Source organism: Callorhinus ursinus, unplaced genomic scaffold, assembly GCF_003265705.2.
Source record: "Callorhinus ursinus isolate GAN/ISIS: 27379988/994484 unplaced genomic scaffold, GSC_fseal_2.0 scaffold49, whole genome shotgun sequence".
NCBI classification, from domain to species: Eukaryota; Metazoa; Chordata; class Mammalia; order Carnivora; family Otariidae; genus Callorhinus; species Callorhinus ursinus.
In genome coordinates, this window is record NW_027397111.1 from 3,333,285 (window position 1) to 3,351,118 (window position 17,834).

Here is a 17,834-nt window from a genome sequence, read left to right on the forward strand (position 1 = left end):
TTGTAAAAATTTCATGTTAAACATGAATACACAAGTGAAACAACCTGTTGTAAACACATCTTGGGTTGATCTCAAGGGAATTATGTTGCATGAAAAAACGATCTCGGGGCACCTGGGTGGCTCAGTCGTTCAGCGTCTGCCTTCAGCTCAGGTCATGATCCCAGTGTCCTGGGATTGAGCCCCGCATCGGGCTCCCCGCTCTGCGGGAAGCCTGCTTCTCCCTCTCCCACTCCCCCTGCTTGTGTTCCCTCTCTCGCTGTCTCTCTCTGTCAAATAAACAAAAAATCTTAAAAAAAAAAAGAAAAAACGATCTCAATGGTTACATTGTACAGTTAATATATATTAAATCTTTGAAATGACAAAATTACGGAGATACGGACAACAGGTTAGTAGTTGCCAGGGGTTAAGGAGGGAAGTGGCTGTATAAAAGGATAGCAGGAGGGATCCTCAAAATTGTTCTGTATCATGCCTGGTGGAGGTCACATGAATCTAAACATGGTAAAATTGCCTAGAACTAAATACACAAGTAGAGTGCATGTAAAAACTGATGAATCTGAATGAGGAGTAAATTATATCAATGTCAATTTCCTGGATTTGGTATTGAACTGTATGCAAAATGTTACCACTGGGAGAAATTAGGGGAAGAATATATGGGATCTCTATATTTAGGTCACTCTGCAATTATCTCAAGATAAAAGGTTTTTTTAAAAAAAATCAATACATAGGATTTGAAGAACATTCTTAGAAAGTGCTGTAAACACATGGCCTTTGTGATATATTTTGGGTGCTCAAAGAATTTATATTTTGCTTGATGGTTCTAAAAAGAAGAAATCTCAAATAGCTGGATTCTAGATACATGAGACAATATTTATGTTCTATCTTCTTAACGGAAGTGTACCTGTTAAGGGCAAGTTCTGTCAGATGTCTTTTATTCACAATATTTTGCTCAAGGCTTCAAAAAAAATTTTTTTTAAATAATAATTGGCCAGAAAACTTTTTGAGGGGTAAGTGCTACGTGGCGGCATATGGAACCGCATATGAGCAATACCGAAGGTGCTACGGTTGATAGTAGCTGTAACAATTGGGTTTTTGGAGAAACGTAAAATCCTTTAAAACAGTGACTGTCAGTCTCCCTTTTTGAAAAAAAAAAAGTTAATCTCTTGGATGCTCAGCAAAGATCGTGAAAAGGACCATTACGAAATAAAGTACGACTTCCTTGTCCCACCAACCCCAGCCTAACCGCAGAGGCAGAGATTGAGACTACTGGAGACGTTAAGAACTGAAATGGATCTTCACAGAATCTACCCTCACTTATTAGAAGAACTGAAGTGACTTTCCCAAATAATAATTAGTTACTTTCCCTGTTTCCCTGAGCTACAAAGGGGCTTCCAGCTCTCGCAGTCTACTGCTCTTTCCCCCTGGACCATACAGCCCTTATAAAATGGGCTTCCCATTCTGAGCACTTCCTCCCTTGGCTATTGTAGTTCCTGGAAGAGGAAACAATTTCTAGGTAGCATTTAAAGGACCACAGCGCTAAATTCAGCGTTTGGCTTGCAGGGAAAGCTTAATGTTTTCCCAGATCCCCCTGCCACCTAAAACTGCCGTGGACTACAAGGAAGAAACTTGAGGCATACTTACAGAGCGCAGGCGCGGGACGGAGAAGGCTTGTCCTCTCTGTGTTGCCGTAGGTGCTAGGTGGCTTGGCCTCGTCACCCCACCCCCTTCCACGTCAGCCTAGGACTGTGCGGAGCTGCGGCTGCTGCTGCGGGTTGGAGCCGGAGTCCACGGTCCCACCGTTGCCGTAGCCGCCGCCCCTTGGAGCCAGGTAGCGCGCCAAAAGCCCCCAGTCCCCGAGGCGTGCTGGGCTGGGCTGAGTCGGAGGAACTGGCTCTCCTGCGAGAAGATGCGGAAGGGGAGCGACTAGGCCGCTCGCGTCCGGGCCTGGCGAAGTGGAACGGGGGGCTGGGAAGCTCTGGGCCGGACGCCCTTTCCCGGTCTTTTGTACTGGCCAGGGGTCTAATCCCTCCCGGGGCCCCGGGGCTCATCATTCCGGGCCGGGGGCTGCTTTGCTGGAGGAGGGGAAGGGGGTGGGGGTGCAGCGCGCTAATGGACCGACCGACACACAGTCGGGTCCACCCGTGAGCGCGAGAAAATGTTTTAAGGTTTTTAGCCGAGTATTCTCGCACAGGGTCTTTTAACTTGAGCAGTTCAGATTGTGTGTTATGTTTAAAAATCATTGTTCTGTTACATGGTTGGGCGGGACTGGGGCACTGTCACTCTATTGTGGGCCTTAGTGTTGCAGTACAGCATTCTCAAGTCCTGGGTGGGGTCGTGGGGTCTGTACCTTAGACCGAGGCAGACAGGCGTGTCTTTTATTAAAATAGGCATCATTTTTATGGGACACAATATAAATTGACCTTGCCCTTCTAATACTTTAAAACTCATTAGCCAAACTGAATGAACTTGAGACAGTAAAGATCACGGTAGTTACTGGTTGTGTTTTTGTTTCTGTTTTTTTACTTGTAATGATATCTTTCTATTTTTCTAGATTTTCTGGCATCAATCATCCTTAAATCTTGTATCGAGGTTTGATTATATCCGGAAACCATGACGGCTGCCGAGAACGTGTGCTATACGTTAATTAACGTGCCCATGGATTCAGAACCACCGTCTGAAATTAGCTTAAAAAATGATCTAGGTAAACTCTGATAATACTTTGAAAATTAAATGGAGAAAAATGAAAATAAAAGGCTCATTTCCATTTCAAGTTTCTTTGTAATTAGAAATACTTACTTTTTGTCTAAATACTTTTTTCTAGGATCTCTTCAGTAGAACTTTGGTCTTATTAAAAATGAAAACTTGGGGCGCCTGGCTGGTGCAGTCGGTTAAGCTTATACCTTCTGCTAATGATCCCAAGTCCTGGCATTGAGCCCCACTTCAGGCTCCCTGCTCAGTGGGGAGTCTGCTGCTCCTCCTGCGCCTCCCCTCCGCTTGTACCCTCTCTCTGGCTCCCTCTCAAATAAATAAAATCTAGCAAAAGAAAAAGAGAAAACTTGTTACATTTAGACTTGCAGTATTGGTTTTTGAACAGCATCTCAGCTTAGCTTAGTAAAGCTAAAGACACATAATAGTTGTTAGATATTCCTCAAAATAACATAATGGCTTATATAGTTTAATATGTTATGCTTAAGTGTAGCTGACTGTTCTCTGTAGGTAACAGGTTGAGAATGTGTATTTGAATGTCTCAGTTCCTCTGGGCACTTAACTTCATATTACTTAGCTTGTAAAACTAAAAGAACTTTGTTCTTTGGGTTTACCACCTACTGAACTAATGAAGTCAACCCCGGAATACACATGTGTTTTACAGAAAGTTTTAAGCTTTTTGAGTATTTGAGGTTTAAAAAGGTTTAAGCTTTTATAAAGCATTTATACAAAAAGAAAAGTATATTTCTGGATTTTAAAAGTGTATACTCTGTATTCTTTCTGTGAGTGATTCTGTGAAAAACAATTTTTCAAGGTAATGCACATTCCAAAATAATGGTTCTTGTTTCATTGAACTACTAAAAATAAGTTTAACTTACACTAGTAACTACTGTAGTTTAAAACGAAGAGTGAAAATTATGCTTCAGATCTTGAAAGTATCTTTTAGAAGGTAGTTTGCCATTTGAAAGGCGACAATATTTTACTTGCCTATTCCCACCTCTTAACAGTAATGGAATATCCTGATTTTAGGCTACTTAATATTAGGTTTCTATTGAGATCCATTTTTATTTATTTTATTTATTATTATTTTTTAAAGACTTCATTTACTTGAGAGAGAGCACAAGAAAGGGAGGGTCAGAGGGAGAAGCAGACTCTCTCCTGAGCAGGGAGCCCGATGCGGGACTTGATCCCGGGACCCCAGGATCATGACCTGAGCCAAAGGCAGACACTTAACCAACTGAGCCACCCAGGCACCCAAGAGATCCATTTTTAGAGAAGGAAAAAGAAACCCTCCTTTATGGCACTTAAACCTATACCCCTATATACAAAAGCCACAGATCTTTTTTTTTTCATGTTTATATTTATAGTAGAATAGAATGCACATTAATGAATAAACTTTCATTACTGTTTTTTTCTTATAATTTAAAAGTTTTTGGGGCGCTTGCCTGGCTCAGTGGGTAGAACATGCAGTCTTGATCTCAGGATCTTGAGTTCAAGCCTCATGTTGGGCATAGAGCTTACTTTAAACAAAAACAAAACTCCCGAATACTTAAGGTTGCAGCTGGGAAGATGAAGCACAAAACCTGCCTCTAATTGTAACAATACCTTTTTCTTAAAGCTGCCTTAACTGTCCTCCCCCTACCAAAAAATAAATAAGTAGTCTCAAATCTCAAATTTTATGCGTATTTTTTTACTGTATCTGAAGAGTTGAGGTGAGAAAAAGTTTAGAAGTAGTTTCCAGTTTGAGTAACAAATCTTTTTTTGTTTGTGAAATACTGAGTTACTTTATGCTTTTAGTCACTAGACATGAGTTCTGATGACTATACATTGCCTGGAGTAGGAAGTACTTGGTAGGTTTTGGCGAATTGAATTAATATTTTAAATTTTCCATGTTTTTAGTAGTGTTCATGGAAGAAAAGAAGTTCTGAAAAGTTTGAAGATGTAGGAAAAAAACGTCCTTCACCTCAGTTTGAATTGTTGAATAAATGGAAATTAGGGCTAAGGGGGCTTGAATTGTAAATGGTATAGATTTTTTACATGTTTTCTATGAAACTTTTAAACTTTTTAACATGTAATTACAAGTGGAGCTTTATCCTGCTAAACCCTTAGGATTTGCTAGTTTGGGAAAAGTAGTCAAAAACTGGAACAAAAGAAGACATCAGCATTATAATGATACAGTTTTATGTCTTTTGGACTTTGTATCCTTTATGCTGTGAAACAGATTAGAAAAAAAACCTTTTTTTTTTTTTATATTCAGAAAGGAAGCTCAGGACAAAGATAAGAAAACCTGTTTAGGCCCAGCAAATACAACTTTAGCCACTTAAAACTTTGCCCAATCTGTCTTCTTATCAGGGTGATTGCTATTGGCTACAGTCACCTTTCCTGATGCTTTGTTTTGTCATCCTCACAGACTTAAAAACTGAAGGTTTGCACAGATTGGTACTCCATAATTTTACAGGTTTTTTTTTTTTTAAGATTTTATATATTTATTAGAGAGAGAATGCGTGCATGAGCAGGGGAGGGGAGGAAAGGTTCGGGGGGAGAAACAGACTCCTGGTGGAGCAGGGAGCCAGATGCAGGGATTGATCCCGGGACACTGGGAGACAGATGCTTAACCAACTGAGCCACCCTGGCGCCCCCAGTTGTTTGTTTCTTGATTTGATATGGCAATACCAATTTTTTTTCATATGTGGCAGGAGATAAGATACTCTGAAGCAGGGAGAGATGCACAAGAAAGTGGTGTGTTTTAAACAAAAATGTTCACCCTTGTGGAATAAGTTTGGCAAAAACCCTTACTTGTGTTCTCAATTGAACACAAATTGAGAACCTGAGAATATTCTCTATTCTGCAACATGTGAAAATGTTATACCAAGCTAGTAATAGATAACAGAGCCTTTGGGGGCTAGAAAGAAATTTTGATTTACCTACTATAAGTCTTCCAAAACTTAAATCCTTTCTGTAACTACCAGCTGGTCATTCACAGTCTCTTGTCTCTTTGGCAACAACAAAGAACTCTCATTTGATAGCCACTTAGCTCTAATTGTTGGAAATGTATTCCTAGTTCTATTCTTTTTCTCATGATAACTCTTAAGATTATTAAAAACTTCGTCATCCCTCTTTGTCCTCCCCTCTCGTAGATAATTTGCTTATTTCTGTGATCTAAGCAGCTGTAGCGATGTGCTTGCCTCCTACATTCCTGCCTTTGAATTTTGGACACAAAATATTTTTACCATAAATTCTTCAGAATGCAGTGATAATGATTAAATTATAGATTGTTTTGCATAATATAGTTTATAGTGTAAATCGCTTTAAGCTAAGTAACAATAAACTAGTATCTTAAATATCCTTAATTCTAAATAATGGCTACGTATCTAGTACATTTTAATTTTCTTCCAGTGTTTTAGGTGATTTCTTAAGAAAGATTCTGAAGTTTAGTAGTCTGTTCCAATTTTAGTATATGTGCTGCTGAAGCGAGCACGGAAGTTTTATAGTCCCGTAGAAATATGATCGGATTTTGGATTTAGTGTATTAGTTCCCAGCCTTTTTGAGTTTGAAGATCTAATGTTAAAAAAAAATGCCACTGATCCTCCCCTTCCTTCCCTCATGATAGTGATTGTAACTTTGAAGAAATACACAACTGACTAAAAGCAATGTTGAAATCAGAAGCCGCTTATTCTGACAGCATCTATTTACACTATGAAAAATAGCTACATCTGTGTTTGAGACATGCATCATTTGGTATACCTACAGATTCGTGGCTTCTACATTAACTCCATGGGTTAGGGACCAGAGATCTAATCCAGTGCCTTCATGTTCTATGTAAAGTATCATGAGGTTCAGAGATAAATGACTTGTGTAAAGTCATTCAGCTTGTTTGTGGCAGAGCTAGGTCCAGAACCCTTGTCACTTTCTTTCTTTCTTTTTTTAAGATTTTATTTATTTATCTGACAGAGAGAGACACAGCAAGAGAGGGAACACAAGCAGGGGGAGTGGGAGAGGGAGAAGCAGGCTCCCCGGCGGGGCTTGATCCCAGGAATCTGGGATCATGACCTGAGCCAAGGCAGACTTAACGAGGGCCCCCCGGGGCCCCCCCCCCCCCCGCCTTGTCACTTTCTTTAGTGCCTTTATTATCATTACTGCTGGTAAAATGAGAAAATGTTTTGTGAATTGTAAAATTATCTGGAGAATTTTCCTTTGAAGTGATTGTGCTTTTTTTTTTTTGGTATCAGAAAAAGGAGATGTGAAGTCGAAGACTGAAGCTTTGAAGAAAGTAATCATTATGATTCTGAATGGTGAAAAGCTTCCTGGACTTCTAATGACCATCATTCGTTTTGTGCTACCTCTTCAGGATCATACCATCAAAAAATTACTTCTGGTATTTTGGGAAATTGTTCCTAAAACAACTCCAGATGGGAGACTTTTACATGAAATGATCCTTGTATGTGATGCATACAGAAAGGTAAACCAAACCATGGTTATTTCTGAATATTCCTTTGATTTTAATTGTAAAATTCGTGGAATGGGATTTGTTTTAATTTTTAAAATTAAATCTTGGGTAAGATCTAAGTTACCGATAATTGGAACTGAAATTGTAAAAAGTTATTGTAAAAAATTTTATTGTTACTTTCTTTGGACATTTTCCATGCATTTTTATGTTACTCCTAAAAAAAACCATTGACACATAGAATATGAGACATTGCTGTGATAAGTAGAAATTGATTTGACAGGGATCTGAAGGAAATTGATAATCTAGATCTTTTTCCAAAAACTTACTTTCTTATTTTTTTCGTAGGACATTTTGCACTTAATTGGGTGTTGTTCTGTAAAATGCTGGAACTCAACATTTCGTATTTAAATTTTATCAGGATCTTCAGCATCCTAATGAATTTATTCGAGGATCCACTCTTCGTTTTCTTTGCAAATTGAAAGAAGCAGAATTGCTAGAACCTTTAATGCCAGCTATCCGTGCTTGTCTGGAGCACCGGCACAGCTACGTTAGAAGGAATGCGGTTTTGGCCATCTATACAATCTACAGGTAAATAAAGGCCCACCAGGGCTTGGTTCGGTGAGGGTTATTTAGTCTTTTAGACTAGAGGTTCCACAGCAGTTCCTTGCAGATTGTACGTAGCTTGTAGATAATGTTTGTTTTGGCCAGAACGATATTTTTTTCTTCTTCTTCTTCTTATGTTGTCAACATTGAAAAGATCTGGCAACCCTGGGTCCTAGTTTCTGCATGACAGCATTACGCTGAAATTGACAATAGCTCCCTTTAAATAAGTTGTGTACTTTACAGTGCCTATCATTCTCAGTCTTACTTCAGCCCACTCAATTAGTTAACTTGCTTAGCCCTTGTAGGTTTTGAGTTTTTGGCCTTGCTTTTGAATTCTCTTTGTGTGGAATGTGGGTCTTGTCTTTTTACCCTTAGAAGCCTTAAGCAGGGAACTTTTTAATGAGAAAGGCTGCAGTTCTCAATTTATTCCTGTTCTTTGAAAGCTGAAGATTTTGGACTTTAAAAATGATTTAAAGAACCAGTTAGATAAGGCTAGAATGCTTGGTTTTTATAATTACTGGTGTCAATCTATTTTTTTATTTATTTTATCTTTAAATTTTTTATTGTTATGTTAATCACCATACATTACATCATTAGTTTTTGATGTAGTGTTCCATGATTCATTGTTTGTGCATAACACCCAGTGCCCCATGCAGAACGTGCCCTCTTTAATACCCATCACCAGGCTAACCCATCCCCCCACCCTGGTGTCAAATCTATTTAGACATAGGATGTAACTTTTATAAATATCTTTGTACTTTAAGAGTTGATTGTTCTATTTCATAGTTCTCTTATTGTTATATTAGATTTTGTTATCTGTTGGGGAAGTAGTATTCTGGTTAATAATGTAGAGTTCTTTGAAAGTTACCGTACAGACTACACAAATTTCAGAATTTAAACTAGACTGCATACACAAAAATCATGACATTTATAAGACAGTGGGAAATTTGAACACTGTATATGATATTAAGGAATTTTAAGTTTTTTAAGGTATGATAATGGTATTATGATTTGTTTTAAAAAGAAAGTATCCTCAATTATAATATGCCAATATATTTATAGAAGAAGTGATAAGTGGTCTGGGATTTGCTTCAAAATAATATGGGAGGAGAAGAAGTGGGCAGGGGTATAGGTGAAACAAAATTGGCCATGAATTAACAATTGTTGAGGTCAGGTGACGGTTTTGAAGCTGGTGTTCATTATTCTGTATACTACAAATACTTAAAATTTTCCTGAATAGGAAGTAAGTTAGCAAGTAAGTGAATGAGTAATTATAATGCATAATTAGTACAATTCAAGGAACTATTTTTTTAAAGATTTTATTTATTTATTTGAGAAAGAAAGCACAAGCAAGAGGGAGAAGCAGACTCTCCCGCCGAGCAGGGAGCCCGATGCGGGGCTTGATCCCAGGACCCCGGGATCATGACCTGAGCCGAAGGCAGACGCTTAACTGACTGAGCCACCCAGGCACCCCTCAAGGGACTATTTTTATTCCTGATAATTCTTAAGACTCTTTCAGTACATTGAGAGTGTCATCATGGGCATTGATCTTGTATTCCTAAAGTATATGAAGTATATGAAAGACAATTATTAGAGATGTTCTGGTGAAAGATAGCATGTGGAAGAAGTCAGCTTTTTCTTTGTTAAACTAGAAAACATATAATTTGATAATTTAATAGATGAAGATGTAAGTTTGTGATTCCTACCCACAGTTCTAATTGACTTAAGGTTTCAAAAAGCAAAACAATTGACAGTGTTATAAAGCTTGATAAAGATTACTTTTAGTAGTGTCCAGGCAGTTACTAAAATAACAAAGTAGGTTTTCATTAAATATGAATATTACCTGTTTTATTTCAAGGAATTTTGAACATCTTATACCTGATGCTCCTGAACTGATACATGATTTTCTGGTGAATGAGAAGGATGCAAGTTGCAAAAGGAATGCCTTTATGATGCTAATTCATGCAGATCAGGTGAAGTACTTTTTAAAAAATACTTTTATGACTGTATTCAAATGAGAATTAAAAGTATTTACATAGGCCTAATCAAGTTTTTAGTCAGTGATTTTTTTTATAGTGCAAATGTTCATATATTTTGGTTTTTTTAGATCTTTGAACTTAATTTGTATAAAATAGTTTTTTCTTAATCTTTCTCCAGACAATTGCTTATGTATATACTTTATTTTTAGTAAACATCTGAGAGATATTTAATAATAGCCACTTGACAGTTTTTCCAGATTGAAATCATTATGGCCATATTTTGTAACACTCTGTTTTGGGGCTTGAACCTGTTATTCCTTCTATTGGTATAGATCTAAAATTGTTTAATAGAGAAAAGTGGTAGCTTTGTATAGAGTTCACCCTGAGCCATGTCTGTGAAAGAAGCATGGTCTTCAGTGTAAATGTATATCCTTACTGGCTCTTCAGATTTCATAAGTTGGTGTCAACTCTACATCCAGCTCTGCTGGTTCTTAAAGTGTATGGATCGGGAGGGGGGGGGGGGGGATGGTGGGTTGGTCAGTGACTCTGCATACTTTGGTGGCATCTAATCTTGGAATTTTTGCTGTCCAGTATTCTCCAAATGTGGGAAATAATGAAGACTGAACGATATGGAATCTACCCATTTCTCTGAAATCTAGATGCTGTCATTTTATCTTATGAACAAGATTATAAGAAAGCTGTTTATTTGGGCCAGGATGTTTTGTCCTCTTGGAAAGTTGGCTTTATTGACCTATATATTTGGTGTTACGCTGTTTACCTACCCGGGGGGCATAATCAGAAAAAGTTCAATAAAATTTCCTGATACTTTTGCTGTAGAGATATTGTTGAGGTCATACTTTTCTATATCAGCATTTGGTATATGAGAATCGTTGAGATTTTTCTTTTAAGTCTTAGAAGTAGGAATAACCATGCTCCTAAACAGCTGGTTTGTTTTGATTGTATGGGTACTCTGAATCTTGTAACACATAGTGTTTTTCTCCTCATAGCTGCTAGAAAATTCAGACCCCAAATTTGTGGCCCATTTCTAGGAAATGTATTAGACTTTATTTCTTACATGTATGTGTTCACCTTTTTTTCCCTTCATTTAATTTTTCTTTGCCCTGATTTCCTCATTTCTTTTATATTTGGTTGTGTATGTTTTTTAAAGGTTGCACTGATTAAGTCCTTTTATTGAATGAGGTGGAATTTGATAAATGTATTTTTATTTTGTTAGGATCGAGCTTTGGATTACCTAAGTACTTGCATTGATCAAGTTCAGACATTTGGAGACATTCTTCAGTTGGTTATTGTTGAACTAATTTATAAGGTAAGACTAAAATGGGTAAAATACACTTTAAGAGCTTAAGACAAGGTTAAATTCTCTTTTTCTGGAATGTTGCTTAATTGCTGGGATAATATGTTTTAGTAGTAGAAATATTTTATAGCATAATCTATGAAAGCCTTTTTTTTCTTTTTCCTTTGGTTTATTGTGTTTTCCAAACACTTCCAATTTTTCTAAACCTCCTTAAAGAATTTTATTAAAAACTCATGGCTTGACCCAATACAGCAGCAGAGAAATCATCGTGCACTATTAAGTAACTGAATAGATTATGAATCAGGCTTTGGAAAGAAAATTCAAGATCTTTTCTTGAGTGCACACCAGACTACTTTGGAAATCTAAAAACAAATCAGAAAAGCTTTAAATATTTTCTGTGTTCCCTGTTTGTAAAGGAAAATAGATTTTAAATATATCAATATGACATTGTTAGCCATTGACCAATAGGAAGTCTAAAACTGGATGAGATTTGGGTTTTAAAATGAAGTGCTTTATTGGTAACATTTAAATTTGATATATTCTTTGAAAGAATTGATTGCATCTTAATGTTCTCATAAAAGGTACATAACATCCAGTTTTGCTATTGATACCATTGGAGGCCAACAAAAATATACATCAGGAATGACTTTACTAAATAGGATAATATTGACAAAGTACCCACAACAGACACTGGGCTGATGACCACTGTCTTTGATTCTGAAAGAAAAGGGCCCCTTTCAACACAGGGAACCAGTCATTTAGGTTTGGCATTTAAGATGAAACCAGAACTGTAAATATTTAGTTCTTTTTAATTCATTGTATGGTTTAGAGATGCTGCTGAGGCTCTCAAAAATAGGAATTCTCTGCTGTTCAGAGACTTCTTTGTCTAGCAGGGTCCAGGTTATATAGTAAGAGGAAATAGCTTTTGAGTCATGCCTGAATAAAAGAGATTTGACTATTTATATGTTAAAGGAAAATCTGACATAAAAACCAACTTCAGAAAAGAAAGAATAAGGAATTTTTGCTTCATAGGTAAAGGTAGGAAAATATATTTAGGATAGCATAGAAAATTTTAGTTGTCTCCACAGTATGGAATATGGTTCCAAATAAATAAGTAATAGTACTTGAGAAAGGGGTTATCTTTCTTGCTTTAAGAATAGGTATTTTCCTTTTATTAGCTATTGTGATTGATATCCATCATGTTTCCCTTTTTGACATGACATCCAGAGTAAAAATTTAGGACCAAATTTAATATCCTATCACAGTACCCATATTAAATGCACTTGGTCCTTGATTTTGTTACTTTACATTTTCTTGTTCTTTTTCACTTGTGTATAGTATGCCTATCTTTTATTATAAACCATTTGAAAATATTTTGTGACAGAGTGAGAATATTAATTGTGATTGAATAAATAAATGAATGAGTAGCTGTAACAATTGTCTGAAGTAAAACCTATTTCTTCCTGAAATTACCAGTCACAGTGTCTCATCTCATGTTGGCTGACATCTTCAGATGCCCTTATATCATTATTCTTTGTTTTCAAATTAAGAAAACTAGCATCTAAGCTGACATCTATAAAAAAATCTGTTTGAAAGCAGGTGTCCCTGGAGTCAGTTGAAACCTAAATGTTCTCTTCTCCAGGTCTGTCATGCTAATCCATCAGAAAGGGCTCGTTTCATTCGCTGCATCTATAACTTATTACAGTCATCTAGCCCAGCTGTAAAATATGAAGCTGCCGGAACATTAGTGACACTCTCTAGTGCGCCTACTGCAATCAAGGTACTGCTTATTTCTTTTGGTGCTGGTTAGATGATAGATATGCTGTCTTAGCACTTATAATTTACTTTTTTATTTTTTAATTTGTTCTTTTTTAAAAGATTTATTCACTTGAGAGAGAGAGGGAGAGAGAATGCAGGGGAGGAAGGGGCAGAGGGAGAGAGAGAGAATCTCAAGCAGACTCTGAGGAAAGTTTGGAGTCCAAGGCAGGGCTTGATCCCAGGACCCCAAGATCACAACCTGAGCCGAAACCAGGAGTCAGACGCTTAACTGACTAAGCCACCCAGGCACCCCAGCGCTTAATGATTTAGTGGCATTGCAGTTTACTCTGTGATTACGTGGCATTACATGGCACAGAAATAACAATTTAGGGGCGCCTGGGTGGCTCAGTCGTTAAGCGTCTGCCTTCAGCTCAGGTCATGATCCCAGCGTCCTGGGATCGAGTCCCACATCAGGCTCCCTGCTCAGCGGGAAGCCTGCTTCTCCCTCTCCCACTCCCCCTGCTTGTGCTCCTGCTCTCACTGTGCCTCTCTCTCTATCAAATAAATAAATAAAATCTTAAAAAAAAAAAAACGATTTATAAATGTGAAATTATTGGATTCCTTACATAGTCCAATCTTTTTTTCCTTCCTTCCTGCTTTCATACATATACATGGGGGGAAAGGGAGACACAGAGAGAATACCAATATTTCTAGTTTCTGGAGAATGATGCTGGTATTTTAAGATCTCTCCCCATACTTTAATTACGTTAAAACCTGGATCTGGGAAAATGAGTTTTGGATCCTACCTGATGGTTCCTAAAAAAAAAGATTACAGTGCATATTTTCAATATTGGAATGTTAGCTTTCTCTTCTCTAATTTACTGTATCAAGACTGCATGAGGGGGGCACCTGGGTGGCTCAGATGGTTAAGCGTCTGCCTTCAGCTCAGGTCATGATCCCAGGGTCCTGGGATCAAGCCCCACATTGGGCTCCTGGCTCAGCAGGGAGCCTGCTTCTCCCTCTCCCCCTGCCTCTCTCTCTGCTCATACTCTCTATTTCTGTGTCTCAAATGAATAAATAAAAAATCTTTAAAAAAAAAAAGACTACATGAAGAACCCCTAATATAGTCAGAGAATGAATAGTTCTCTAAAGCCAGCTTGTATCAATAGGAGACTCGATTGCTTTACCTGCCAATACTTAGAAAAATTTTTTAACTTTTTATTTTGAAATAATTTTAGACTTACGGAACAACAAAACAGCAAAAGTTGTAAAAATAGGACAAAGTTCTCATTACTCTTCACCAGCTTCCCATAATGTTTGCGTCTTGCAAAGCAAGACGTATAATTGTCAAAATTAAGAAATTACCATTGGAACAATATTGTTAACTAAACTGTAGATCTTATTTGAATTCTACCAGTTTACTTCACCAATCTCCTTTTTTTGTACCGGATTCAATCCAGGATCCCACATTACATTCAGTTGTCATGTGTTAGTCTCCTCCAATCTGTGCCACCTCCTCAGGCCTTTTCTTGTTTTTCATGACCTTAACACTTTTGAAGAATACTGGGTCAATTTGTTTGTAAAATGTCCCTCAATTTGAGTTTGTCTAATGTTTTCTCACAGTTAGATTGAGGTTGTGCATTTTGGGGAAGAATACCATGGAAGTGATGAACCTTTCTCAGTGTATTGTATCAAGGAGTGTACATGATGTTGGAATACTGTTAGTGATGTTAACCTTGATCAGTCGGTTAAGGTGATGCCTGCCAGATATCTCCACTGTTGAGTTGTGATTTTTCCTTTTGTAATCAGTAAATAACATGGGAAGATACTTTGAAACTGCAAATATCCTATTTCTCCTCAAACTTATACCAACTAATTTTAGCATTTCTGTACAGCAGTTATTAATGTGATATTCTAATGGTGACTTCCTGTTTCCCTCATTATACATTTGTTAACTGGAGTCCTGCAAGAAGAGCTGTCCCTTTACCCCTCACCCTCCCTCCCTTCTTTATTCTTCATATCAGTATGGCTGTTTTTTTCTATGTATTATAATCATTATCATTTTTTGTTTCATTGATCATTCTGTTCCAGTTTTGGCCATTGGGAGCTCTTTCAGGTTTGCTCCTTTGTCTTCTGCTTTTAATGAGTCAGGGTCATCTTTATAGTCTTGATTTTTCTGTACTGTAATGCAGGTGTGTTAGACTTTGCACTTAAACTCAAAGATACTCAGTAGCTATATTTTCGGGGATACTCTGCTTTTTTCTGCCTTGTTCCTTAGTTTCAACCCTTAATTTTTGACTGTTAGCATTTCTGCCTATAACAGCCCCTTTTCATCCTTTTAACTTGTGATTCTTCTTAACTTTTTTAAAGTTGAAAATAATGAGATTTATTAGAATATAGGGAACAGAGGGACACATTCCTTTGGGAAATATTCATAAACTTTTAGTGCAGGAGTAGTGAATGTATTTTGGCTTCTTTAGGGACTTTTTTTCCTTCTTATTTTCGGATTCTGTGTTTAAGATGGATGAATGTGTTCCTAAAATGTGTTTCTTTTTATATAGGCGGCTGCTCAGTGTTACATTGATTTAATTATTAAGGAGAGTGACAACAATGTAAAGCTCATTGTTCTGGATCGATTGATAGAATTAAAAGAGCATCCTGCTCATGAACGTGTACTACAGGTAAATGTTATCTGAAAGAGGGAAATCCTAGATAAAATCTTTTTCAAATTGAGGTAACACTCAAACTTTGCTCTCTTGGTTAACTTAAATTCTTTGAGACTGGGCAGTTTAAATTTTGGTCAACTAACATGTAACTCTTGAATCGCCATAGCCTTTTAAGGTATTTGCCATAAAAAATATTTCCAACATGAATTAATATGTTATTTTATATCTTTTCTATTTGTACTACATTTGTTATTCTTAACAATAGAGATATTCATTTTAATTTGAATATAATTTATTTTTGAAAAATATGCCAACTGATTGAGAATAAAAGATAATTCTATGGAATTATCAGCATACCTGTGTAATCTGTGAGAGTAATGATTTTTATAAAAATAAAGCCCCATAGGGGCTCCTGGGTGGCTCGGTTAAGTGACTGCCTTCAGCTCAGGTCATGATCCTGGAGTCCCAGGATCGAGTCCCGCATTGGGCTCCCTGCTCAGGAGGGAGTCTGCTTCTCCCTGGGGCACCTGGGTGGCTCAGTTGTTAAGCGTCTGCCTTCGGCTCAGGTCATGATCCCGGGGTCCTGGAATGGAGCCCCGCATCGGGCTCCCTGCTCTGCAGGAGGCCTGCTTCTCCCTCTCCCACTCCCCCTGCTTGTGTTCCCTCTCTCCCTGTGTTTCTCTCTGTCAAATAAATAAATAAAATCTTAAAAAAAATAAAAATAAAGCCCCATGACAGCTAAATTCAATGTTATTCCAGGTCAGAGCAACAACAAAAAATTTGCTCTACAGGACATGATTGGGACAATTAGAGAAATGAGAATTATGGACTGTATATTATGTGATATCATTGTTACCAATGTTCTCTGAATTTGATAATTGTGGTTATATAAGAGTTTATTCTTATTCATGGGAGATGTACACTAAAATGTTCACCGAGAGTGGGATAAAGTATGTGGCAAAATATTAACAACGGGTGAGTGTAAGTGAAAGTTATATAGGAATTGATTTTTAGAACTTTTTTATCAGTGAAATTTTTTTAAAGTTTCAAAGAAGTAAAATTTGTAAATTAGTTTGGCTATATTTTAAAATCTTTATCTGCCATAGTGTTTTTTAAAGTATGTGCCATTAAAACATTACATTTTCCTGCAGAGCAAAAATAACATTATCCCACTTAATGAAATTAATAGTTTCTTAATAATATCTAATACCAACTCCAAAGTCAGATTTTCCCAGATGTCCCTGAAATACCCCTTTTGTTTGGCTTGTCTAATTCATGACCATATGTCTTACCACAATTGATGTTTCAATTGGTGCAGTAATTTTTTTCATGATACGGGCTTGTTGAAGAGATCAGACTAATTGTCCTGTAAGATGCCCCTCCTTGTAGATACCTCTGATTACTTTCTGTTGGTGTCATTTAGTTTGTTTCTCTGACTTCTGAATTTTCTATAAACTGTGAGTTTGAGCTAAAGCTTGATAGAGTCACAGTAAACATTTGCAGTTTGAATGCATCATATGTGATACTATATACTTCATGTTGTGTTACATCAGGGTACCCAAAATACCTGGTTTTTCTACCACCAGTGATTTTATTATTGATGAAAGAATTAAGGTGATGATGGTCAGAACCCTCCATTCTGTGGTTAGGATTTTTTTCTCTTAATATTGGTGTTAATTCTGGATTTTCTCTTCTTTCTCAGGATCTGGTTATGGACATCCTGAGAGTATTGAGCACACCAGACTTAGAAGTACGCAAGAAAACTCTGCAGTTAGCACTGGATCTTGTCTCTTCTAGGAATGTTGAAGAGGTAAAACAAAACTCTGACAGCACTGTTGTAAGCCGTCAGGCCAAACATGGTGTAATTCCCACTTATTTTTACTTTGTTCTCTAGTTGGTTATTGTTCTGAAGAAGGAAGTGATTAAAACAAATAATGTGTCTGAGCATGAAGATACTGACAAATACAGACAACTCCTTGTGAGAACATTGCATTCCTGTTCTGTCCGATTTCCAGATATGGCTGCAAATGTTATTCCTGTGGTATGTAATTCTGATGCCTTTAATTTTGAAATTCTCTAAAAGAATAGAAAGGTTTAGTTATTTAGCAATTAAACTGTCTAGTAGAATGACTGAATCTTGTGGTCAGAAGTGATCTTTCTGTTCACCCTTAAGCTCAGAAGGATAAGGAATCTGACTTCTTTCTCTTACATCTTCATCAAAAAAGTAAACACAAAAATATGACAAAAATACCTCCACATATTACCATAATTAATGTTTGTTACAGTTACCTGTGATAAAATTATGCTGTGTGTATATATATATATCATTCAGTAGCACAAACCAGTATTTCTTTCAAATAGTT

The 17,834-nt window shown here is 37.1% G+C and overlaps 1 protein-coding gene across 1 annotated transcript in view; it reads left to right on the forward strand.

The window, feature by feature from the left end:
* The first annotated feature begins 1,671 nt into the window (after nucleotides 1-1,671).
* Nucleotides 1,672-17,834, forward strand: part of COPB1 (COPI coat complex subunit beta 1) — a 47,461-nt gene continuing 31,298 nt past the window's right edge. Inside the window, exons 1-10 of the mRNA XM_025894372.2 lie at nucleotides 1,672-1,825; nucleotides 2,549-2,698; nucleotides 6,933-7,162; nucleotides 7,569-7,738; nucleotides 9,612-9,726; nucleotides 10,967-11,059; nucleotides 12,690-12,827; nucleotides 15,367-15,486; nucleotides 17,174-17,281; nucleotides 17,366-17,512. Coding sequence (XP_025750157.1) covers nucleotides 2,608-2,698; nucleotides 6,933-7,162; nucleotides 7,569-7,738; nucleotides 9,612-9,726; nucleotides 10,967-11,059; nucleotides 12,690-12,827; nucleotides 15,367-15,486; nucleotides 17,174-17,281; nucleotides 17,366-17,512 — 1,212 coding nt within the window. The 5' untranslated portion in view covers nucleotides 1,672-1,825; nucleotides 2,549-2,607. The remainder of the gene's footprint in view (nucleotides 1,826-2,548; nucleotides 2,699-6,932; nucleotides 7,163-7,568; nucleotides 7,739-9,611; nucleotides 9,727-10,966; nucleotides 11,060-12,689; nucleotides 12,828-15,366; nucleotides 15,487-17,173; nucleotides 17,282-17,365; nucleotides 17,513-17,834) is intronic.